General features: G+C 42.1%; 1 protein-coding gene across 3 annotated transcripts; it reads left to right on the top strand.

The window, feature by feature from the left end:
- The first annotated feature begins 2336 nt into the window (after positions 1-2336).
- Positions 2337-21929, top strand: taok1a (TAO kinase 1a). Of its 3 annotated transcripts, none has more exons than XM_084064813.1 (20): positions 2337-2382; positions 5670-5903; positions 6379-6450; positions 7552-7653; positions 7754-7799; positions 7931-8027; positions 8137-8250; positions 8367-8458; positions 8679-8772; positions 8991-9072; positions 9334-9501; positions 10207-10407; positions 10861-10989; positions 11593-11829; positions 11958-12086; positions 13543-13746; positions 14063-14302; positions 14652-14864; positions 15316-15498; positions 15850-21929. In XM_084064813.1, the coding sequence occupies exons 2-20, from the start codon at positions 5772-5774 to the stop codon at positions 16393-16395; spliced, it is 3081 nt and encodes a 1026-aa protein (XP_083920939.1). In that variant the 5' UTR covers positions 2337-2382; positions 5670-5771; the 3' UTR covers positions 16396-21929. The 3 variants fall into 3 exon arrangements, with proteins under 3 accessions (XP_083920939.1, XP_083920937.1, XP_083920938.1); XM_084064811.1 differs by having other exon boundaries at positions 2343-2576; XM_084064812.1 differs by lacking the exon at positions 2337-2382 and adding an exon at positions 3257-3420.
- Positions 21930-22223: the final 294 nt, after the last annotated feature.

Raw genomic sequence — 22223 nt, 5'->3', positions numbered from 1 at the left:
ATACACCACTTTTTGTACAGTTCCTGGAGTGCGGGGAGCTCGCCTCCCATTATGCGCTCTGCCGATCACACTCGCACTAATCTTTTCTCGGGCAGTACAGTTTCCACACCAGGCCATAACACAGCCTGATAGAACGCCTTCAACTGAGCTGTTGTAGTACAGCCTGAGGATGTGGTGTCTTACTCCGAACTTCTTCATGTGGCGGAGCCAGTACAGTCGCTGCTGAGCCTTTTTCCTCAGAAGTGTGGTGTGTGTCTACCATTTGAGCTCCTTCTCGATGTGTACTCCGAGGAACTTGAACTCGCTGACCCTTTCCACTGCAGCGCAATCGATGAGGATGGGCACATGATCTCTCCGCGGCCTCCAGAAGTCCACAATCAGCTCCTTGGCCTTGTCGACGTTAAGGGCGAGATTGTTCTCCCGACACCAAAGTGCCAGTGAGTTGATCTCATCTCTATAGTCAGACTCGTTCAAACTATCACTGTCGTGTCGTCCGCGTACTTTATGATGGTGTTGGAGTCATGTGTGGCTGTGCAGTCATACGTGTACACTGTACAGGGAGTAGAGTAGAGGGCTCAGCACACATCCCTGGGGTGCTCCAGTGTTGAGGGTCAGGGGGTCAGATGTGATGCTGCCCATTCTCTATCCGATGTCGGTTGGCCAGGAAGTCTTGTATCCAGTCACACATGCTTTGCTGGTGTTTTGCTGGGACAATGGTGTTGGATGCTGAGCTGTAGTCCACGAACAGCATACGTGCATATTTGTCCTTCAGCAGCTTGTTGTCCAGGTGCGAGAGGACGGTGTGGAGAGCCAATGCAATATCGTCATCGGTGGATCTGTTTTTGCGGTATGAAAACTCCCACGGGTCCAGCGAGGCAGGTAGCGTGGAGCAGATGCATTCCCTCACCAGCTTCTCAAAGCATTTTCTGACTATCGGAGTGAGAGCGACAGGCCTCCCTCCAGTCATTCAGGCATGTCACTTTGGCCTTTTTGGGAATGGGCACAATGGTTGACATTTTGAACCCTGCAGGGACCACAGCCTGGGAGAGGGAGAGGTTGAAGAAGAAAACACCCACTGGTCTGCACATGCTTTAAGGACCCGGCCTGGAATCCCATCAGGTCCCGCCGTGTTCTGGATGTTGACCTGTGTGAAGGCTGTGCGCACATCCTCCGAGATGGTTAGAGGGGTCTCCTCTGCTCTTGCTGCTGCTGATGGCCCCGCATGGCTGCTCAAACCGGCTGTAGTAGGAGTTTAATTGGTTGGGGGGAGGCAGGCGGTTTCTGTCCATCAAGGTGTGTACCACCTGCCACGTGCCCCTGATGTCACCACTGCTGAATTGGTCTTCCATCTTTGCAATGTAGGCCATTTTCGCCTTCCTGATCGTGCTGTTTAGGGCGGCGTGCGTTGCGTTGCACGTTTCCACATTGCCAGATCTGAAACCAGTTCATGTAGATGTAGTTGTGTTACACGTACTCCGCTGTCGATCCACGGTTTCTTATTGGGATAGATCCAAACTGTCTTTTTTTGGAACTATGTCATATGCACTTGCTGATATAGCAGTGACTGAGTCTGAGAGTTATAGTGAGACAGGTGGTGGTGGTGGTGTTTGAACTTCCCTCACATTCTCCCCAACGTATTTTCACGAAGAACGGCGGTGGAACGCCTAGAATAAAGACACCAAGGATACGTCAGTGACGTAACAATCAATCGGGAGTGTGTAGCCTGTAGTTGACAAAAATGACGTATTTTCTTATAATATAACAAATGTTGACACGGTAAAAGTTAGTGTGATGATGATATATAAATCACTATAAACCAATTAATCCCTATACTTAGTTGTACGATGCTCACGTGAGGTTGTAGATTGCTATTTTCACTAGTTAAAAAAAAAAAAAACATAAAATACAATAAAAATCATGTTTGATGACAAATTGACAATATTAAAGTCAGCAGTGGTGGAAAGTAACTAAGTACATTTACTCAAGTACTGTACTTAAGTACAGTTTTATTATTTTTTTTATTAATTTCCAAGAGTATTTCCAATTGTCATTACTTTTACTTCTACTCCACTACATCTCAGAGGCAAATATTGTACTCTTTTATCTTTTCAAACATTTTAGTACTTTAACTTTTGGTACTTTAAGTACTTTAACTCAAGTAACATTTTGAACACAGGCCTTTTACTTGTAACAGAGTGTTTTGCGGTATTGCTGCTACTTTTACTTAAGTAAAATATCTGAGTACTTCTTCCGCCACCATAGTTGTGACATCACTGACGCATCCTTGGTAACTGTGTTGTAGTGGAACCAACGCTCGGCGGCCATCTTTGGAGCTGCCTGAGAGTGGGATTGGAGGACTGTGGCACCCCCGTTAGCTGTAGGGTGGGGATTTTAACAAGTCATGTTTTGCAATTCCGTACAATATAATCGATTGACAGCTTTGGGAATAATGATATTTCAGTAATAACAAAGTAGTCCTTCGGCTGATGCAAAAGACGAGTACTTTTCTCATCCCAAACTGGTTGAATTACACGACATTGTGTCGCTCCGCTGAAACCCTGGCCTGTCAGCGGAGGGTGAGTTTCAGCTAACTGGCTATGCTAGCTGGTGTTAGCTATAGCTACCCAGTCGTAAACATTTACCTGTTAGCATTAGTTAACGGGTTAAGTTAACATTAGTTAACAGAGCTCTTTGTTCATTTGGATGTCGTACAACATATTCAGTCAATATGGTGTCACTATGTTGTTAGAACTGCACATAATAACACTTAAAAAAAACTTGACACGTTCAACTGTCATATGGCTAGCGTTAAGTTTTGCTACGATACATAGTCAGCTCGAAGCTGTTGGTGTGCGTGTGTGTGTGTGTGTGTGTTAGTGTTAGTGTTAGTGAGAGTTAGTGCGTGCGCTCGGCCGTGCGTGCTGGAGTTCTACTTGATTAAGTTTGACTTTGTTGTTGCGAAACAGCTGCTGCAGCTGTTTCGAACTGGTAGGTAACCTGCATTGTCTCTGAGAGGAGAGCCCCGATAGCAGCGTCAACCAGGTGCTGCCTAGTGCCTATAGCCACAGGTGGTCGTTAGATGACTAGGTCAGTGGTTTTCAACCCTTTTTCATATCAGGGTCCATTATTTATTCGGCATTTGAGCCACGGACCACCGTTTGATGAGATTTAGACTCTCGGATCCAAGACGTAGAATATTTTGTTATCGTTGGATACGATTTTGTCCACAGTTCCATGCTGTATTGATGTTGGTACCATAGGAGAGACAACAGGCAATCCAAATAATAATTATTTAATTAAGTAATGCAGAAGTTTAACAATGATTTAACTCTTTAGAGTGTACATTTTACCCACTCACGAGTTAAAGATCACTGGTGGTCCCGGACCACTGGTTGAGAACCACTGGACTATGTGCATCATGTAAGTGTTTAAGTTTCATTATTTTACAATAGTCTGATTGTCCATACTTAAGCAATGATGGCATTGGTCACAGATTTAAAGTTGAGACAGTCCTTAACAAAGTGCTAGTTGTGGTATTTTCAAGATTGACACATGCAAGTGTGCATCATCACCCATAAACAACTCTACAAATTGAAAACTAAAAAGAAAAAGAAAAGCTCCCTTCTTTATTTGGCCTAGCTGACAATTTAGTTTAGCAAGTTAGTCTGGGCTCAAAAGTCTTTACTGAGGGTTTATAGGCTCCCTGTTGGTGATTCTATTCTATTAGGTAACGATTGATCTTTCAGAAAGAAAGCCATCCACTAAGCTCACATAGTCTGTGGTTTTATACTACATAAACATTGTTGCTGAATCACCAGAAATAGTGGTGTCTGGCTGCTGGATGCTTGAATTGTGGTTTGTTGTTAATTGCATTTTAATCCATTATTTGTTTTGTCAATTTTCAGTCCCAAGATTTTGATAAGACTACAAGTTTGTATTTAGTGTAGGCTAGACATGCAAGTCTAGGTGCATATTCAGTAAGTGCCATGGCTATTAGGTCGAAGAAGACAGATAATCAGTAGACTAATTGCTCATCAGGCCCCATTCCTTCCTCCCCGTAGCTGCACAGACAGGAAATGCTGAAAAATGTGGCGCAGTGAGAGCATACACTGGGAATCTCACCCCTCTAGCTTTGTTGTCCTGCCTGGCTGCATTCTTGTGTGTGTGTATGTGCACTCGTTGGCACGCAATAGTGTTTCATGAAGGTATCAGCTGTCATCACTCACTTTGCTGCTCACGTGCTTGCAGTTGAAAATGCCATCATGAGATATGACAACAAAGCTCATTCATTACCAACAATGTAGCAAAGAACATTGACAATAAAGAGGCACAGTCCCACATGTTAATGAGGCTTTATTTCAGGGCTGTGGCTGCATCTGTGCGGTCAAGTGAGTTGTCCAGTGTTGCTGCCGAGGGACAAAAGATATCTGCTGGGACTGAGGGCTGCTCCTCCAGGCCTGGAGAAAAGAAGTCTTGTGACTCTGGCGTCAGCTCTGCATCTGTTTGCAGCTGATCATCTGAGTTGCATGGGCTCAGTAACTTCAGTGATCTCTATCCCAACAATAATAAGACTTGATATTATGTAATACTACAGATGCTGCAAATAAGTTGAATTTTGATTGTAAAAGTGTAGGGTATTATTTTTATTTGGTCATTTTGTACACTGTAGAGTGATGACATAACATTGTGTTAGATATGAGTAATTTGAGTGTGGCGCCAACATGCTTTGTTCTGTTAGGTTAGCTGATGTCATCTCACCCGTCAGCTAGTATGTTCACTATGTTGTAATGTTGGTGTGTTTGTTTGCACTGGAGACTATCCTTTGTTTCCTTATTTCATCTGTCTGTACATACCTGTGACTGGGGGTGTGAGGGAGGGGAGATTGTCGGGACATGGCCAACTGCTTTTCTTACTTAAGTTGCTGTTACTATGGAAACAGGAGACTGATCTCTCTCTACCTCCAGCTAAAGTAAAAATGGACCAGGATCTCCAACTGGTCACTCTGCACAGTTCCACCCAACATCACCACCATCTTGTTGAAGTCTTGCCCAGCATTTTCCTGCTGCTGCTATTAAAATGCTGTGATACAGTTTGAATTATTCATCCTTGATCTGACATAGAACCTTTTATCAAAGCTTGTATAGTACACACACACGCACGCACTCACGCTCGGGTGGTAAAGTGCCTGCCCACCACCACGGAGGTTGTGGGTTCGAATCCACCGTGGTGCATCCGGTTTGGGAGAGGGAAGCCGGGTGGGGAGGGTGATATTGGTCATTGCACATACTCTTACGGGCTGGGGGGGCACCTGTCAGCGGGGAGTGTTTGGCGGGAGGAGTGGCACAAAGGCTCTATGTCCTCCTGGTGGGGGCTCCTCACTGGCAGTTGAGTCGGTAGGATACGACAGCAGTGACAACAGAAATGTGTTGAAAAATAATTGGCTACTCTAAATTTAAATAAAATAAATAAACAATGTAAGAACAGGGAACATACAGTATGTCTCTCATGTACTCCCTAAAGCTGTATCCACTGTCAGTGCTGAAAGGGATATGGATATGGAACGGTGATGGATGTTGACATATTAACCTTTTTTAGGTTACATCTTGCTCTTTGTATTGCTGTGGTTCTACCTCCCCTCTAAAACAAATCCTTTTTTTTTGTCCTTTCAGGTTGAAATACGTATGAGGCCACTGTCCTGCAGATGAGCCATTGGTGGGGGCTGTCACTTCGCTAGATAGTTCCTGGCGACAGCGGCATTGCCCCCCCTCATTATGCCCAACGCCACTCGGGCGGGGAGCCTGAAGGACCCCGATATTGCTGATCTTTTCTTCAAAGATGACCCTGAAAAGCTCTACTCAGATCTACGTGAGATCGGACATGGCAGCTTTGGGGCTGTCTATTTTGTGAGTAGTTTCATAAAACATTTGGCCGGGGTGCTTTTGGCCATCATTTTAGCCTATTGGGCGAAGTTGGGGTATTTCTGTTCTGGGTTGGCCTTGTCTGTTAGTGTGTTCACAGCACTTTATTATCCTGTCATGTGGTGACTTCCTGGGCAACCCTGGGGTGATTCACCCCTGCTGCCTTTCACATTGAACTTAGCTTAATTTAACTGTTTTAAACCACCTCACCAAAATTGACATTTTATCCAAGAGCAGTAAGTGTTATAGAATTGCCAAATTTTATATCAAGGACAGAATAAATTGTAGAGGAGTCAACATGGTGTGTATGACTTAATTTATTTCTTGTAATGTTTCTGTTGTTTGCTAATGGGTTTCACCCAAACGTAGATGTTATTAAAAGTGTACAGTTAATGAGGATGTGGCATGCGGCATCAATGCATGAGAAATAACAGTACTTTTTTTTTGGGGGGTCTTTCAGGCACGGGATGTGCGTACAAATGAAGTGGTGGCCATCAAAAAGATGTCTTATAGTGGAAAGCAAACCACTGAGGTAAACGATTATCTATATTAACCATTTTAATGTTTTTGATGTCGAATCAAGATTCAGGATTTGTATTGTTACATCATATGCACAACACAAGTGTGAAATGTATTGGTTTTGGTTCCTCACATTGTAGTAGCAATAACAAAGTATAATTTAGAATTACAGCAAGCAATAGTAAGTAGAAGAAGGTAAAGAGAAGTAGCAAAGTATGTATGTATATTAATCATAGCACACTTTGTGGTGCTTGAAGGTACTTTGTCAGTGTGCATGGTATGTGTTTAATTGAGGTGTGTGTGTGTGTGTAGTGTGTGGCAAAGATTATATTCTAAATTTAAAGCACTTAACCGTGTAAGGAATCTGTTTGCAATACTATAGATTGATTTTAGTGACACTCACTGACTAATGGCAGATCATTTTGTTCAAGGTTTTCTGGGGCACAATAAAATGAAAGACTGGGGCATGACAATCAACTAAAATTAGGTTATATGGCATTAACCCATTTAGACCTGAGGCCAATTCCAAAAACGCCTGCTAAATCCTGACATATAACAATATATAGGTGTAACAGGTCTAAATGGGTGAATAATGTAGTGTAATTGTCCATTCAGAAAGGTGGTCAGTGACTGTCTTCAAGGTTAGGAAAATGGTTATATTATGAACTAAATGAACTTGGATTTCCAAAATAAACAAGAGCTCCTCTCTTTTTATAACACAATTATCCAGTCAAGTAATAGAAACAGGCTCACATTCATGATATACACATGCAGTCAAAATGACGCTATTTAATTATGGAATAGAATTGATCCTGAAAGTATTTGTCAGTGATGACAGTTGACCCTAGGCCTAGGGTTTCCTCCTTTATGATGTCAATTCCTAGATATTTTGTGTAAAGACGTGCAACAATTTGCACCAGCTTTCTTTGTGCTGCCTAGTCTAATACACGCAACAATGAGAGTTTACTTTGAAAGTATATTTCTGTATTTTCTTAGTTTGATACTAAAACTCCACATGCAGAAATTGGAATAAAATATCATAGTTGTAGATGTTTTTGTTGGATGTTTCTTACACAAGGATGCATTTTAATTATTCTTAATTTTCCTACCACAGAAATGGCAAGACATAATCAAGGAGGTGAAATTCTTGCAGAGAATACAACACCCAAACAGTATAGAGTACAAAGGATGTTATCTGCGAGAGCACACAGCCTGGGTAAGGTTCTAATTGGTAATTAAGCTGATGTTGTATGGTTATTGCATATTTTCCATTGAGTGGCACAATAAACCAAACCTTCACTGTCCTTCGCTTTTAGTTGGTAATGGAGTATTGTCTGGGATCTGCCTCAGATCTGTTGGAAGGTGAGTTGGAGATTTTGCAGGAGTGAGGTCGGGTGACATAATTTTGAATAATGCAAAGCAAGTAGTCAATTCTTATTGAAGTTTCCTTTCATGCTTTTGCAATGCTCTCTTGATGAATGTGTCCCCTGCAGTTCACAAGAAACCTCTGCAAGAAGTCGAAATTGCTGCAATTACCCATGGTGCTCTTCAGGGGTTAGCCTATCTTCACTCGCACAACATGATTCACCGGTCAGTGTGTTAGTGTTTGGGAGTATGTTGGGCACCATTCACTTATGCACTCAAGGAATGTGACCGCTGAAAAGAGATGTAAATCTTCTGTGTTGTGTTGGTCTGACAGAGATATCAAAGCAGGAAACATCTTGCTGACAGAGCCAGGTCAGGTGAAACTCGCAGATTTTGGTTCTGCTTCCATTGCCTCTCCAGCTAACTCTTTTGTGGGGACGCCATATTGGTATGTTGCTATTTCTATAGTAACCTTCCCTGTTGTAGCATCTTTAACAATATCTATTTTGGTTTCCTGTTTTATTTGCCTTATTGTGTTCAACATATTTTTATATATATTTTTAGGATGGCCCCAGAAGTAATCTTGGCTATGGATGAGGGACAGTATGACGGAAAGGTGGACATATGGTCTATGGGAATAACATGCGTAGAATTAGGTGAGATAACTGTTCCATTTGTTTTGTCTCAGATCCGGCACTCCTGTTGATTCTCTGCTTCTGTTGGGTCACCTTGTTGGGCAATATCATGTACCTTACCTGTATTCGCTGAAGTTGCTGATATGTGTTAATGCTATTCCCAATCTATGTAATCTCTGAATTTTCCACATTGCTAGTAGATGTCACCCCTTTTTATGTGACTTGTAATTTGTTTTCACAGCTGAAAGGAAGCCTCCACTGTTCAACATGAATGCAATGAGTGCCTTATACCATATAGCGCAGAATGAGAGCCCATCACTGCAGTCAAGTGAATGGTAAACAGGGGAGCTTATCCTGAAAGGTTTTGCATATTGCACTGTTTCTGTGTATGTTTTAGACCACTCCTGCTATGCATCCAATGTGTATAACTCATAATGCATTTATAATCAGCTTTTAACACTTTACAATTATAGTTACAAGAATTCATAATGCTTTATAACACATTATGAAGCATTTTGTCATTTCTAATTTCACACATTCTACCACACTCTAGGACGGATTATTTCAGAAATTTTGTAGATTCTTGCCTGCAGAAATTTCCTCAAGACCGACCCAACTCTGAAGAGCTGTTAAAGGTAAGAATAACTAGTTATTCCCAATATACTGTACTTAATTAACCGGAGGCACATTAACATGTTGAGCGTTTGTAGATCTGCTATTTTAGCCTAATGTTCACTCCAGAATATGGACGCTAGGTTTCATATGGTTAAGAGTGGCTGACAGCAAGCATGCCAAACATCTAGTGTCTAGATGCAAAGTCCTGTTTCCACAGACTTTCTTACACTAGGATTTTGTGCTACATATGTTGTGATGCATCTCTTACCTCCCTGTCTTAGCATGCGTTTGTACAACGGGAGCGACCAGAATCAGTTTTGATGGACCTGATCTTAAGGACTAAGGAGGCGGTGCGTGATTTGGACAACTTACAGTATCGCAAAATGAAGAAGCTCCTGTTTCATGATGCCCACAATGGCCCCACAGCCGAGGCCCAAGATGAGGAGGAGGTCTGTAGCCTCACTGTTTTTATCGCTACTCTCTCCTTCCTTCCCATCTCTTTCTCTCTCTCTAATTTTTTCATTCCTTCTTGTCAAGACTGTTTGTAGAAAAAAATTGCTATCCTAATACTGTATCTAGTACTGTACTTGACCAGCTTGCCTCAGCAAATCACATTCCGACCGACCTTAACCTCAGTCTTAGGAATCAATGTAAATGTAATGGCAGTGCCTTGTGTCTGCACTTTGCACTGGGAGGCAGAGAAAGGGAGAGAAGCAGTGAAGCACGTTTGTTACTGCATTGCTGATTTCTCACCTCAAATGTTGTCAGATACATACTGTTTAAGTTTAAAGCGAGAACGCTTGTAATGTCCTGTCCGGACGTCATCCTGAATTAGATTCATAACAGAGCAGCAGCCCTGGATCACCATAGTGAGAAACAGCTGCTTGGAGGAACATTGAGCTATGGGAATCACACAGGTGTAAGAAAACATGACCCATGATTATTATTATACGTCTTTGTTTGACGGGAAGTGATTGGGATTGGACTTTTAGTAACTTTTGACATAAAAATAAAATACACAAAAATGGATTTGACATCTATTGTTAATTATACTGTATCTCAATTGTGATCACGGATATGCTCTAGGAGTGTGAAAAAATACGTTTCATTTCATAATGTCTTTAACCTTCTATGCCGGTGTCTGTTGTCCTCAGGAGCCTGAGCACAGTGTGGGCAGGACTGGCACAGTCAACAGTGTGGGTAGCAACCAGTCCATTCCCAGCATGTCCATCAGTGCCAGCTCCCAGAGCAGCTCTGTCAACAGTCTGACAGACGCTGGTGACGACAAGAGTGAACTGGATATGGAGGGAGACCACACGGTCATGTCCAACAGCTCTGTCATAAACCTCAAACCGGTAAGTCATGTGGCTGCAATCAAGGTTCCGTATCTGATCCATTTCAAAATATAGAATCATTTTAACATTTTCTTTGTTACAAAAATAAAAGAACATAATGAATTACTGAAATGCAGAATTGGCCAGTATTAACGGCCATCCACACCGAAAAGGATAACTACAATAACTATAACGATAATGTTATGGGCATCCACACTGATGAACGATAACGTTCTGTAAACATGTTGAACGCGATGCCCTGTAAATTCAGATGTAATGTTATGTTTCGGTGCGAAAGTGAGTCCAGCGATATCTTTCGCCACTGTCAATATAGTTGTGGTGTCGACTTGAGTTACTTTGTAGAACGATCTTTAAAACGATTCATTTATAGTTATTGTTGGTGTGAATGGCCCTTAAGTCAGTAATTAATCTGATTCCTGTTACATTGGATTTGCAATGTGTTATATCTTTCAGGAGGAAGAGACGTACCATGACGATGCTGAACCTCACACACGTCCAACTGAGCCACAGGCTCCCCCTGCACACACGCCACGGCCTAAACGCAACCGTGAACACTTTGCTACTATACGCACAGCCTCTGTGGTAAGAGTACAGTATGTGCATTCAAGTATGTCATTTCTGATGGTTATATTTTCATTAAGTTTAGGATATAAATCTCTGTTATTGCTGGTTATCGTTCGAAACATGTTGATATCGGTACAGATACCTTGATGATACCAGTAACTGAACAATACTTTTTTATTTCAATAACAATTTTATGAAATCCATTTTAACAAAGGATTACATACAAACAGCATCTGCTGACAGACTTGCTGCCTCATTGACCAGCATTGACATGACTTTGTTACAAAAACAAACAAACAAACTGTAATGATAGGAACTATTATGTTTAGGAACGTTGAAGCATGACTCTTATTGTGGTTGCACCTAGTGTGGACAGGCTGGACACAAGTTTTTGTGAACTTGTGTGCCGGAGGTTTTAATAAACCAGGGGCGGACTGGCCATTTGGCGTACCGGGCAAATGCCCGGTGGGCCGCTGGCCCCCCCCCATTTGGCGTACCGGGCAAATGCCCGGTGGGCCGCTTAAAGTCCAGCTTGTAGTGTCTGTGTAGGTATTGTTATTTGTCCATTTGTTAACACAACAACAAACTCTGTGATGATAATTTGTGATGTTTGTGTGCCAGGTTACTCGCCAGATGAAGGAGCATGCGCAGGATTCAGAGTTGCGGGAGCAGATGTCAGGCTACAAGCGCATGCGGAGGCAGCACCAGAAACAGTTGATGGCTCTGGAAAACAAGCTTAAGGCTGAGATGGACGAGCACAGGCTCCGTCTGGACAAAGAGCTGGAGAACCAGAGGAATAGCTTTGCCCAGGAGATGGAGAAACTCATCAAGAAACATCAGGCATCCATGGAGAAAGACGTACGGGCCTTCCCTTTACCTCACCTTCTCATCTGTTGCCATTTCACTTTAAGACTTCTGAATGCAGACAACTGCTTTACAGTTTCAAGCGAAGCTTGCTGATTTGCCATGTCTGTTTTTTCCATCAGGCAAAGACATTTACCAATGATGAAAAGAAATTCCAACAGCACATCCAGAGCCAGCAGAAGAAAGAGCTAAACAGCTTCTTAGAATCTCAGAAACGAGAGTACAAACTGCGCAAGGAACAACTCAAGGAGGTCAGGAATCAAAGTTAAAGCTGCTATGTGTCTGTGGCATGCCGCATATATATATATATATATATATCTGTTGGAGCATCTGGGTGGCACAGGGGAAATGTTCCTGCCCAACTCTGTGGACAGTAGAGGTTACAATCCTCTGGTGCATCCAGCTTGGCCTGGTGCTCCAACGATTATAATTGGCCGCGTTCGAGTATAGGGGAGGGCGATCTCTGTCACTGCACTAGTTATTCCTACTGGTTCTTTAGGGTACCTGTTCGAAGAACTAGCTCGCATAATGTGTTTTTCAGTATGCTTTACAATCATCCCTACAAATCAACACCTCACTGTCTGTTGAGAAGAAGAGTCTGACAACTTAATATGTATTGGAGGAGACACATGCTCATGCAATCCCTCCTACATGACCAACTGTAGGGGTTAGCAGTGACAGGGACCACAGGTGTCTGGAGAACATCCTGGAATTGGCATAATGACTAAATTGAGAACTGAACCTGATTACAGGATGATTATGGGAAGAATTTATTTTCACTCACAACCATTTACGTGTCAGTATGAACGCCACTCGCTTCTATTTCTCACTACCACTGTCTGTTTCCTGCTGTGCAGGCAGCTTGCTGTAGGTACTTAAGAAAATAATACAGTCATTAACCACCCACTGTGCATGGCTTGTGCACGGCTTGTCAACCCCCAGTCTGTTTGGGTGCTAAGTTGTTAACATGCAAGTCTGTAATAAACTTGTTACAGAATACTACAACATTTGTGCCTTTCAAGTTAAATTAAGCCTGTGGGAGATGCTACTCTTCTGGGGAAACCAAGATTATTTCCCCTCTTTGCAATTTGTGCGTGCGTGTCGCTCATGGGAATAATTAGGCCACTACATGGACAGGTACTATGACAAAATATCACTACTGATAAGTGAGTTTCAGAATCGTTTCGAAATCTTCACTCAGCTTGATGTGCATGTGATCAATTAATAGTACAGTAGCTATAAATATTCACATCTGTGCATGCGTAATGGTCATGCATGATGACGGCTGTTCTCAACAGGTCTAATATAATGAGCGGTGGTGCTGTTTATATATCCATCCATAGTGAACCGTGCAGTGGAAATCGGGCTCGGATTGGGAAGATGCTGGCTATTTTGCTTGCTTGCAATCACAAACTAATATTGGTGATCGATATTGTTTTGAGCAATTATTTCAGTGTTCTTGGCCCTGTAGTGTGGTCACTGGTAGACAGGCAGGTTGCTGAACTGTCCAATGCCCTCCCTGCCGTCTTATAATGAGCATTAGTGAGAACCAATTACATACACGTAGGTTGGAAATGGGTGATGTTTTACATCAGTTAATATATGCTGCTGTATGGTGGTTCAAATGTACACAGTAATAAACGTTAGTAGCTGTATAAGAATAAATAAAACATTTTACTAATTACCTGCCTTTGCGTGGACTCTTAGGAGCTGAATGAAAATCAATCAACACCTAAGAAGGAGAAACAGGATTGGTTGTCAAAGCAGAAAGAGAACTTCCAGCACTTCCAAGCAGAGGAGGAGGCAAACCTGCTACGTAGACAAAGACAGTACCTAGACCTGGAGTGCCGCAGATTCAAGAGGAGGATCCTGATTGCTCGCCACAATGTTGAGCAAGATTTGGTGCGCGAGGTCAGTTCTCTTGGCAGTCTCCGACATACCTACAGTGCATATTGTACATGCCTACCTGGAAACAAAGTACATTGGGGTATTGAGTGATTATGGCTATATAGATCTAAATATTTTGGTATTCTCAATGAATGTCCAATCAATCAAGGCAGGAAATGGGTCTTATCTATTACAGTAAGATTGATTATCATAGCCCTAATTATTTGGTCATCGGATTTTAACTGACAAGCACCAAGTTCTGCACATTGTCCAAGAAATAAAATCAAATGCCAACTTGACTACATTTAATTTAGTGCAATATTCTTTTTGGTCTGATCAGGAGCTGAACAAGCGTCAGACACAGAAGGATCTGGAGCATGCGATGCTTCTGCGGCATCATGAGTCTATGCAGGAGCTGGAGTTCCGCCAGCTCAACACCATCCAGAAGATGAGGGCTGAACTAATCCGCTTGCAGCACCAGACAGAGCTCACCAACCAGCAAGAGTACAATAAGAGGAGAGAGAGAGAACTCAGACGCAAACATGTTATGGAGGTTCGCCAGCAACCCAAAAGCCTCAAGGTGAGACTTGGCCTTTTAGAACTCTGATGGTAGATACTAACACTTTTCTTCGGATACTCAGTGTACTGCTGGTGCATGTTTCACCCACACAATAACTTGGGTCAATGCCAGAACCTGAAGATGGTGATCGATGCATATGTGTATATATACTACACACACACACACACACACGCAGTTGAACAAATATAGGCATAACATCTCTTATTACTGAGTGCATTTCGGAAAATGCATACAGTATAACCAACATATCGCAAATCAGACCTGGATATGACTCAGAATTCCAGATACTATGAGTATGTAAGCGTACGTAATGTTTTCCCTGTTGATCTATTTTCCCACCCTGTGACAGTCCAAAGAGCTACAGATCAAGAAACAGTTCCAGGATACCTGTAAGATCCAGACCCGGCAGTACAAGGCCCTGAGGAACCACCTACTGGAGAGCACACCAAAGGCAGACCACAAGGCGGTGCTGAAGCGTCTGAAACAAGAACAGCACCGCAAACTGGCCATCCTAGCCGAGCAGTATGACCACTCCATCAATGAGATGCTCTCCACTCAAGCGGTAAGTCTTGGCATGTACAATCTCAGATGTGTGTACAGTTAATACACGAAGACTCCGGTTTGACTTGCGCTGATATTTTTGCCTAGTGGTTCTTAAAATGGGGTCCTTGAGGGGGTTCCAGGGGGTCCCCAGCCAAACGATTGATAGTTAGGAGCTAAATGGACCCCTATTGCTCTGTAACTCAGAGAGTGTACAAATTGAACCAAATGGACTGTTACAGATTCTGCCCGGTCAACATTAGAATCTACGCTAGGCCAGTGACCGAGGGTCCTTGAAATGAAAAAGTTTGAGAATCACTGCTGTACAGCGACGTCGTAAAAATCATCTCTTATGGGGTTCCCTGGCATATCTTTTCCGCGGGCTATTATGTATCATTTTGGGGGTCCTTGACATGAATACGTTTGAGAATGATGATGTCTGTCTCTAGTCTGACCCTGCTCTCTGTCCTCAGCTGCGTCTGGACGAGGCCCAGGAGGCTCAGTGCCAGGTGCTTCGTATGCAGCTGCAACAGGAGCTGGAGCTGCTCAACGCCTACCAGAGCAAGATCAAGATGCAGACTGACGCCCAGCATGACCGTGAGAGGAAGGACCTGGAACAGAGAGTGTCCCTCAGGAGGGCCCTACTGGAACAGAAGGTTCCCTTCCCTCTTGTTTATGTTTTTATTTGTGACTGTTTTGTATTATTGGAAATGGCTGAGCAGAGTAGGAGGGATCTTGTTGTGTCCCCTGATAAGTCTACGGAGGATTTAGGAGGTCATTTATGATAAAGTTCTTCACCTGTATTTGTGCTCTGTATACTTGCTCAGACAACTGGGCAAACTTTCAAATCAATGACATTAATCCTACACAGATTAATTTTACACTTGGGCAGGTGAGCTGGTATTTAGCTTGGCTGCCCAAATAAAATCAATGAACAGGAAACCCTGCAAAGTATTAATTTCTGTAAATGTAAGTGTACCCTGATCCTATGGCTCTTCTGTTTCTAGATTGAGGAGGAGATGCTGTCCCTGCAGAACGAGCGCTTGGAGCGAATCCGAAGTCTGCTGGAGCGTCAAGCCAGAGAGATTGAAGCTTTTGACTCAGAAAGCATGCGTCTAGGCTTCAGCAACATGGTGCTGTCAAACCTCTCCCCAGAAGCCCTCAGCCATAGCTTTCCAGGGGCTCCAGGCAGTTGGAGCCATTCTCCACAGCACCACCAGTCTGGGGGGTCTCAGGGGCCACACTGGGGCAGTGGTGGTTCAGGGGCTGGGTCAAGCCACCAAGGCAGCCATTACCAACACCACTATCACTCCAGTCAGGGAGGGCTACCTATGCAGCAAGGCTGGGGCCACGGCATGCAGGGAGGTGGGGGTCCCCAGCCGTGGGGTCATCCCTCATCAGGGTCGCTAGTCTCCCGAAGTAGTGGAGGTGTGCAGAACAGCCCCCAAGCAATGGGGAGGACAGCCTCAGGAGGGCGCAGTGAGCAGGCCATGAGCAGGAGTACCAGTGTCACCTCTCAAATATCCAACGGGTCGCACCTTTCTTACACATAGATTCACTATCATCCTGGAGTCTGCGTCTGAGCATGGGCTAGTAGAGTCCAGTTAACAAAGCAGTGAGGGACAGGGTATTGACTGCTCTCTACAAATCCATCTTCCTTTGCTAACCCTCCCCGGTTCTCCCATGTACAGATGTGGATGTGTGATGAAGTAAATGTTGCTCAGGTCAAAAGGGCTGGAAGATGTACGGCCCTCCTCACAGCAATTTATCAGCACACATACAGATCATTTACATTTTTTTGTTTGTATGTAAACATTTGAGTGTCAACTGCTAATACTCCCTTTTTATTTACAGCTCTATCCACTCAGAAACATTTTTAGAAATGTATATTACATGCTATTCACAGCCATTGCTCTCATGTTGCACATAAAACACTGTTAAAAGCCTTTGAAATGGTAACTATGTCCTTACAAATGTAGTGTCGAGTAATCATAATCTAATGTTTAGGAAAGCCCCTTGACCAAAATTCATCAGTCTGTCCTTAAATAGAAAAAAACAGCAATTCTAACTTGCTATTTTAATGCCAGCCTGCTGTAATGGTCATTATAATACCTGTCTTTTTACCAGATTAAATATTTCACTTGGGTTACCTGGTCAAAATAAGACTCTAGATGTCCAGAGCCAAAACTGTTGAGGGTTTAGTTCCGTTGACCTAGCCTGGAGACCTAGCCACACCCTTGTGGCATCTTATTTTGGGGGTCAGGATGGACCTCTCCAGGCTGTGTTAAAACTCAAATATTGTGCCTTTTTAACCGTTGATAATAGAATTTAGTTAAAGTCAAATGTTCGCAGTTGAATGTTCTATAATCAAACAGCAATTTGAAATGAATGCCAATGTTTTTAGACTGTCCTGTTTTATACACATTTTAGTTGCAACAAAGTCTCTCCTCAAATCAAATTGTTATACTAAACAAAATCTGTGCATATCAGTTACTATATTTATTGTATAGCTCTGAGAGACCCAGGCTTGGACATATCTGTGGGAAAGAGAAGGTGAGAGACTAACGATAGGCTTAAACCAAAAATGGGCTCTTTTTTGGCCAACAGGAAATGATTTTGTAACCGAGTCAACAGTGATCCCATCTCAGTGACGGCTCAGTTCGCAGTACTTAACCTCCACTTTGCTTGCTGGTTGCAGAGAGGACATTTGTTTTTTCCAGTAGTTACCTTCTTATGATGCACAGTCTGTGCCTGGTTTTATGCCCAGGTGGGCAATCTATCAAAGCAGTTTCAGCTGCTCTGGTCTCCCATTAGTTTCAAGTGCTGTGATTGGGGTTGGCTGGGCAGCCACCTGTGCCTGCTCATAGCCCCTCCCTAATCTGATGACCAAGGGAGATTGTGGCAAACGATGAGGAGCCAATGTGGGACAGGCCATCTGCTTTTCCATGGAGGAATTTAGCTCAGTGCTGCACTACAAAGCAGAAAGTTTGAGAAACCACATGGCTATCTGAGAACTGATGGACTCATGTCAGTTTCTAAACACTTAGCACAACTAGAGACTGAGGACAATCTCCCAGCTTTAGTTGTTCAACAATTAGAAAGTTGTTAACCAAGCAGTAGGCATAGGTTTATTTGCACCATTCTTGCAACTGCCTTGTATTTGGAAGTCCCCAAGAGTTCAAAACTTAATCCCTATCTCAGAGTATCAGATTTGGCTTTTACGTAGTTCAAAACCAAAAAACAGGATTGGGAACACTTTGATATCTGATCTTTTATCATAGAATTATCTCAAACTGTCAGTAAGAAAATATGTTTGTTTGATTAATCAACCAAAAAAAGAAGACACCCAAAATCCAAATGTGATCCACTCTGGGATTAAAAGTTTCAAACTCTTGGGCCCAGATTATTGGTAGGTGTTAATCTCCATTTTCTGGTATCACAAGACAAAGGATTTGTTTCCCTGTCCAGCCACTAAAGAGTGATCTGTGACCAGGGTGACCTTGCAGCCCAGCAAGTAAAAGTGCAGGAGCTGCAGTGTCCCTGAACAGCCTTCACTGCTGCCACAGATATGAACTGAATCCTCTTTTGAGGTTCTTGTGCTGTTGTTTCTTCTCCAGCTTGTAGTTGCCGCTCTGTTGGCCCTTCAGATGTAGTTTAGAGTCCTGAAGCTCCACCGTCAGTCTCCAGCAATTGTGAAGTTGCTGGCATTCTGCATGTCCTCATTATCTGTCTGCATCTGCAACATCCTCCACTGCAGATGTCTGTTGCTCGGTCTCCAACTCCCAACTCTGTCTTCAAACTCCTGCTGACGTTTCTTTTTGGGGAACCGCATGTCACAGATGTCCCGGTTGTACTGTATATTCCACTTTCCACCAACACCCTGTACAGCTCTGCCATTTTCAGGAGCCAAGATTTCGTTACCTCCATCTGCTTCTTCATGGCATCAAACATCATCATGGTTGGTAGAGCTGCCATGTACTTCTTCAGATGTAGTCTTTCCAAAGTTTCAGTCTCTAATATCTGCTGCGTTGACTCGCCAGTATTTTTCATCAGCCAACTCCCCTCGTCAGTCTATCAGTGTTCATGGTGATCCTGGCTGGGTGAATGCACAGTGTGCTGGACTTCACTCTTCGCTGATGTCTGCAGAGAGAGGAGTAATTCCTTGCAGAAGTTCTCTCTCCCTTTGCCTGGTTTTATGCCCAGTCGGGCAACCAGTCAAAGCAGCTCCAGGTGCTGTGGTCTCCCTTTTGCTGTAATTGTGGTCATTGGTGCCAGCTGGTCAGCTGCCCCGTGCCTGCTCACAGCAGATTTAAGCTTTGTCAACATATATACAGATATTTTGCTAAACAAACATTTTCTTCAGTCTTTGGCCCTCTCATCCATACGCAAATTGTGTTTTAGGTCACTAAAATGTGTAAGATTTTTTAAAACTCATTCTAAAGTAAAGACTTGAGGTGTGGCCATGTAAACGGTGTATGTGGGAAATGGGGATGTCGCACCTGAATTCGAGCCTGAAACATGGCGTATAAGCAGCAATTCCACCTCGACTTTCCGCACATAAGAATCACATTTTGTTTTCTGGTTCGCCATAGCTTGTTTTTCTGTGATTCATCTTTTGATTTAAATCACTACTGCCAAAGTAAAATAAGCTCATTACGCATGCTCAGAATATTCTTCTCTGGTATGTGACGTATCATTGATGTAGAGTAGACAGATCATTTTTTTACTTTTATGGAGGGGTAAAATATCCGTATAGAAAACTGTTTAAAACTGGCAAAACTCCTGATTTTAGGAGCAGCTTTTACAGAGAATGTCAAAGAGAAATCCTACATGATTCTGAGGAAAGAGGAAACTTCATTTCTACAGGATCCTAGATTTAATCTTGATTTTATTAGTGCCTTTTTAATACTGCTGCCTTGTTGAAGCACTTTATACAGCAAAATATGTATAATGTTTAAATGGATAAGACTTTTGCTTTATTAGCAAAACACCCTGGGGATGAATGTGGTGTTAGTACTGTGTATATAGTGGAGAGTGAGAAAAGGGTCAGAATACAGACGAGTTAACTTGTGTGTTGTAATTCTTTCCAATAATTTCCACATACACTTAACCCATACAATACCTAAATAACGAGGGAGGAATCTGTTTGATTTGAGAATTTGTTTCATTTTCTCTAAAGCTTATACTGTGTCCAGGAACCAGCTGTAAATATAATTTCCTCTATGCATGATTGTGAGGTAGATCACAGGATGAGAGGATGCTGCAGGCATTTTATGACGTGCATATTTATGCTTTATTATGTCTGTAATTTCTATCAAAGAAATCGATGTATCTTTGTCTAGATACTAGTTTGACCATGACAGCAGGCTTGGTAATACTTTGAAGAATATAACAACTGAAAACTATGACACTGGTTAAACATGGTAGGGCCCTATTACGCAACACTAAAACACTCAAAAAGGTGCTATGTTGTCCATATTAAACCATCTCATCACTACCCAAGAATGATGGTTAGTGAATCAAGCACATGTTCTTAATTATGGCTTTGTAGCAGGTAAATATAACATGGACTAAGCAGACACTTGATAAGAACTCTGAGCTGTCCCCCCCTCCTTTTTATGGATAAATGTGGCAAAAGCACTTGCATACTGATTTTCTTTGATATCCATTGCTGTGTCAACCCCTAACAGACCAATGAACCATTACATTTGTATTAAATATCTTTTACGTTTGTGGGTGTTAGAATATTATTGGGGCCACCTTGACCTACTTAGCCTGAATATATGTATATGGGGGATTTCACTTTTCAAACATAATTTGAAACATGTTAACCTTAACTAGGACTGAAAGAATAAGGAGCCATAGATGGTTAGGATAGGAAATGTCATCCCATGAATCACTAAGCTGGAGCTAAAGGTTCTGATTGTTTTTATTTTATTTTTTTAGATTAACCATTAAAAACTAAACTAAACTTGAACTAAATCAGAAAAAGAAGAAAGTTCTTAAACTAACCTTATTTAACTGCCATCTGAAAATCTTAACTGAAATTTGAAAATCTTGGGATCTCAAAATTAGAATCCTTTTGACTTGTCAATAGTCTAATAATCTTATTTTTAGTTTGTGTACACAAAACACTGTTTTGTGTGTCTACATTTGCAGTAATTTTCTTCAAATGCTGCCCACTTTGTTAATGGCCCTCTTCTGATTCATCACTGCAATTGTCAGCTTATTTTTAACTCTTCCCAATTTGTCTTTTGTTCCCAGCCACTGAATAATTACATTCATTTGTTTGCTCTTGTTGAGTAACAAATTCCTATTGCATTTAAGGGCACAACAATGCTGGGAAGATTTAAGTTTAAGGGTTTAAGATGTGGGAGTTTTATTTTCCACTTATATAATTTATATTGAGCCCTTTTCAGAAAGCATGCATTACATCATGTTACATAACAGTTTTTTCCCCAAAAACGCTTAAAAACTTTACTTTCATTTGTGTTACACAGTGAATAGCTACAGCTACTGTAACATAACAGGTTGTATCCAACAAGTGTTTTCTGATTATGAATAGTCAGTCAAGGAAAGGGGATGCATTTAAATATTTTACAATAGACCCTAAGACAAGTCATAAAGCCAAGGCCAATGACTTCAATGTCAGGCAAATCAAACCTCACTTCTTGTAATGCCAACCTTAAGTTTTATGCACACTTTTGTTTGTCTATGTTCTGTTTGAGTCTGTTTTATATCAAGTCATTCATAAGGCTTCTTCACCAACCTGGATTTTTATTGTTTTTTATTTTATAACTTTTACGATTGATGTCAATTCTTGTCCTACTGACTGAAAGCCTATGGGAGTGAGAAACCGATACAGAAATGGCGATTCTTCTCTGGTCAAACACTGTGCCATACCAGAGTTGCCAAGCCCAGACACCACTGCATTGTCTTTTCTCCATTATACCTATCATTAGGGCTGATGGCATGAAATGTATAGAACATGTGCCAGCTGCCAGTTAGTTCTGGTCAAGTGGCCAATATAAATAATGTGGCTTGAAAAGATGTGGTGACAGGCAAATTAAAAGAGAGATTGCATATCTTTGAAGATGTCAGTATTCTTCCTTGACACAGCATTACCACTACAACTCATGTAACCTGTATTAAAATGTATAGATGGTGAAATGTCTGAAAGATTATGAAGATAAGAGTTGAAAAAGTACAAGTGGATTTAAATTGTGTAAAAAGATTCATAAAACAGAATAAAACTATAGATCAAATGTACTATTGTTTGTATTATAATTACTATTGCGTTGGCAGAGGGATATTGAACAGAAATCAGCTGTAATAAAGTAATTTTAGTATATAAATAATTGCTTTGTCTTTATTTTTGCTA

Source organism: Gymnoscopelus microlampas (assembly GCF_963454915.1).
Source record: "Gymnoscopelus microlampas genome assembly, chromosome: 8".
Taxonomy (NCBI): domain Eukaryota; kingdom Metazoa; phylum Chordata; class Actinopteri; order Myctophiformes; family Myctophidae; genus Gymnoscopelus; species Gymnoscopelus microlampas.
The sequence above is the reverse complement of the archived record's forward strand: the minus strand, read 5'-3'. Positions and strand labels throughout refer to the sequence as shown.

What these genes read in the sequence shown, in the direction of transcription:
- taok1a (XM_084064813.1), top strand. Translation starts at nt 5,772, where the DNA reads ATGCCCAACGCCACTCGGGCGGGGAGCCTGAAGGACCCCGATATTGCT. An exon ending in AGGCATCCATGGAGAAAGAC is followed by an intron (nt 11,830 to 11,957) that starts GTACGGGCCTTC and finishes TTTTTCCATCAG; the next exon opens with GCAAAGACATTTACCAATGA. An exon ending in AGCAACCCAAAAGCCTCAAG is followed by an intron (nt 14,303 to 14,651) that starts GTGAGACTTGGC and finishes ACCCTGTGACAG; the next exon opens with TCCAAAGAGCTACAGATCAA.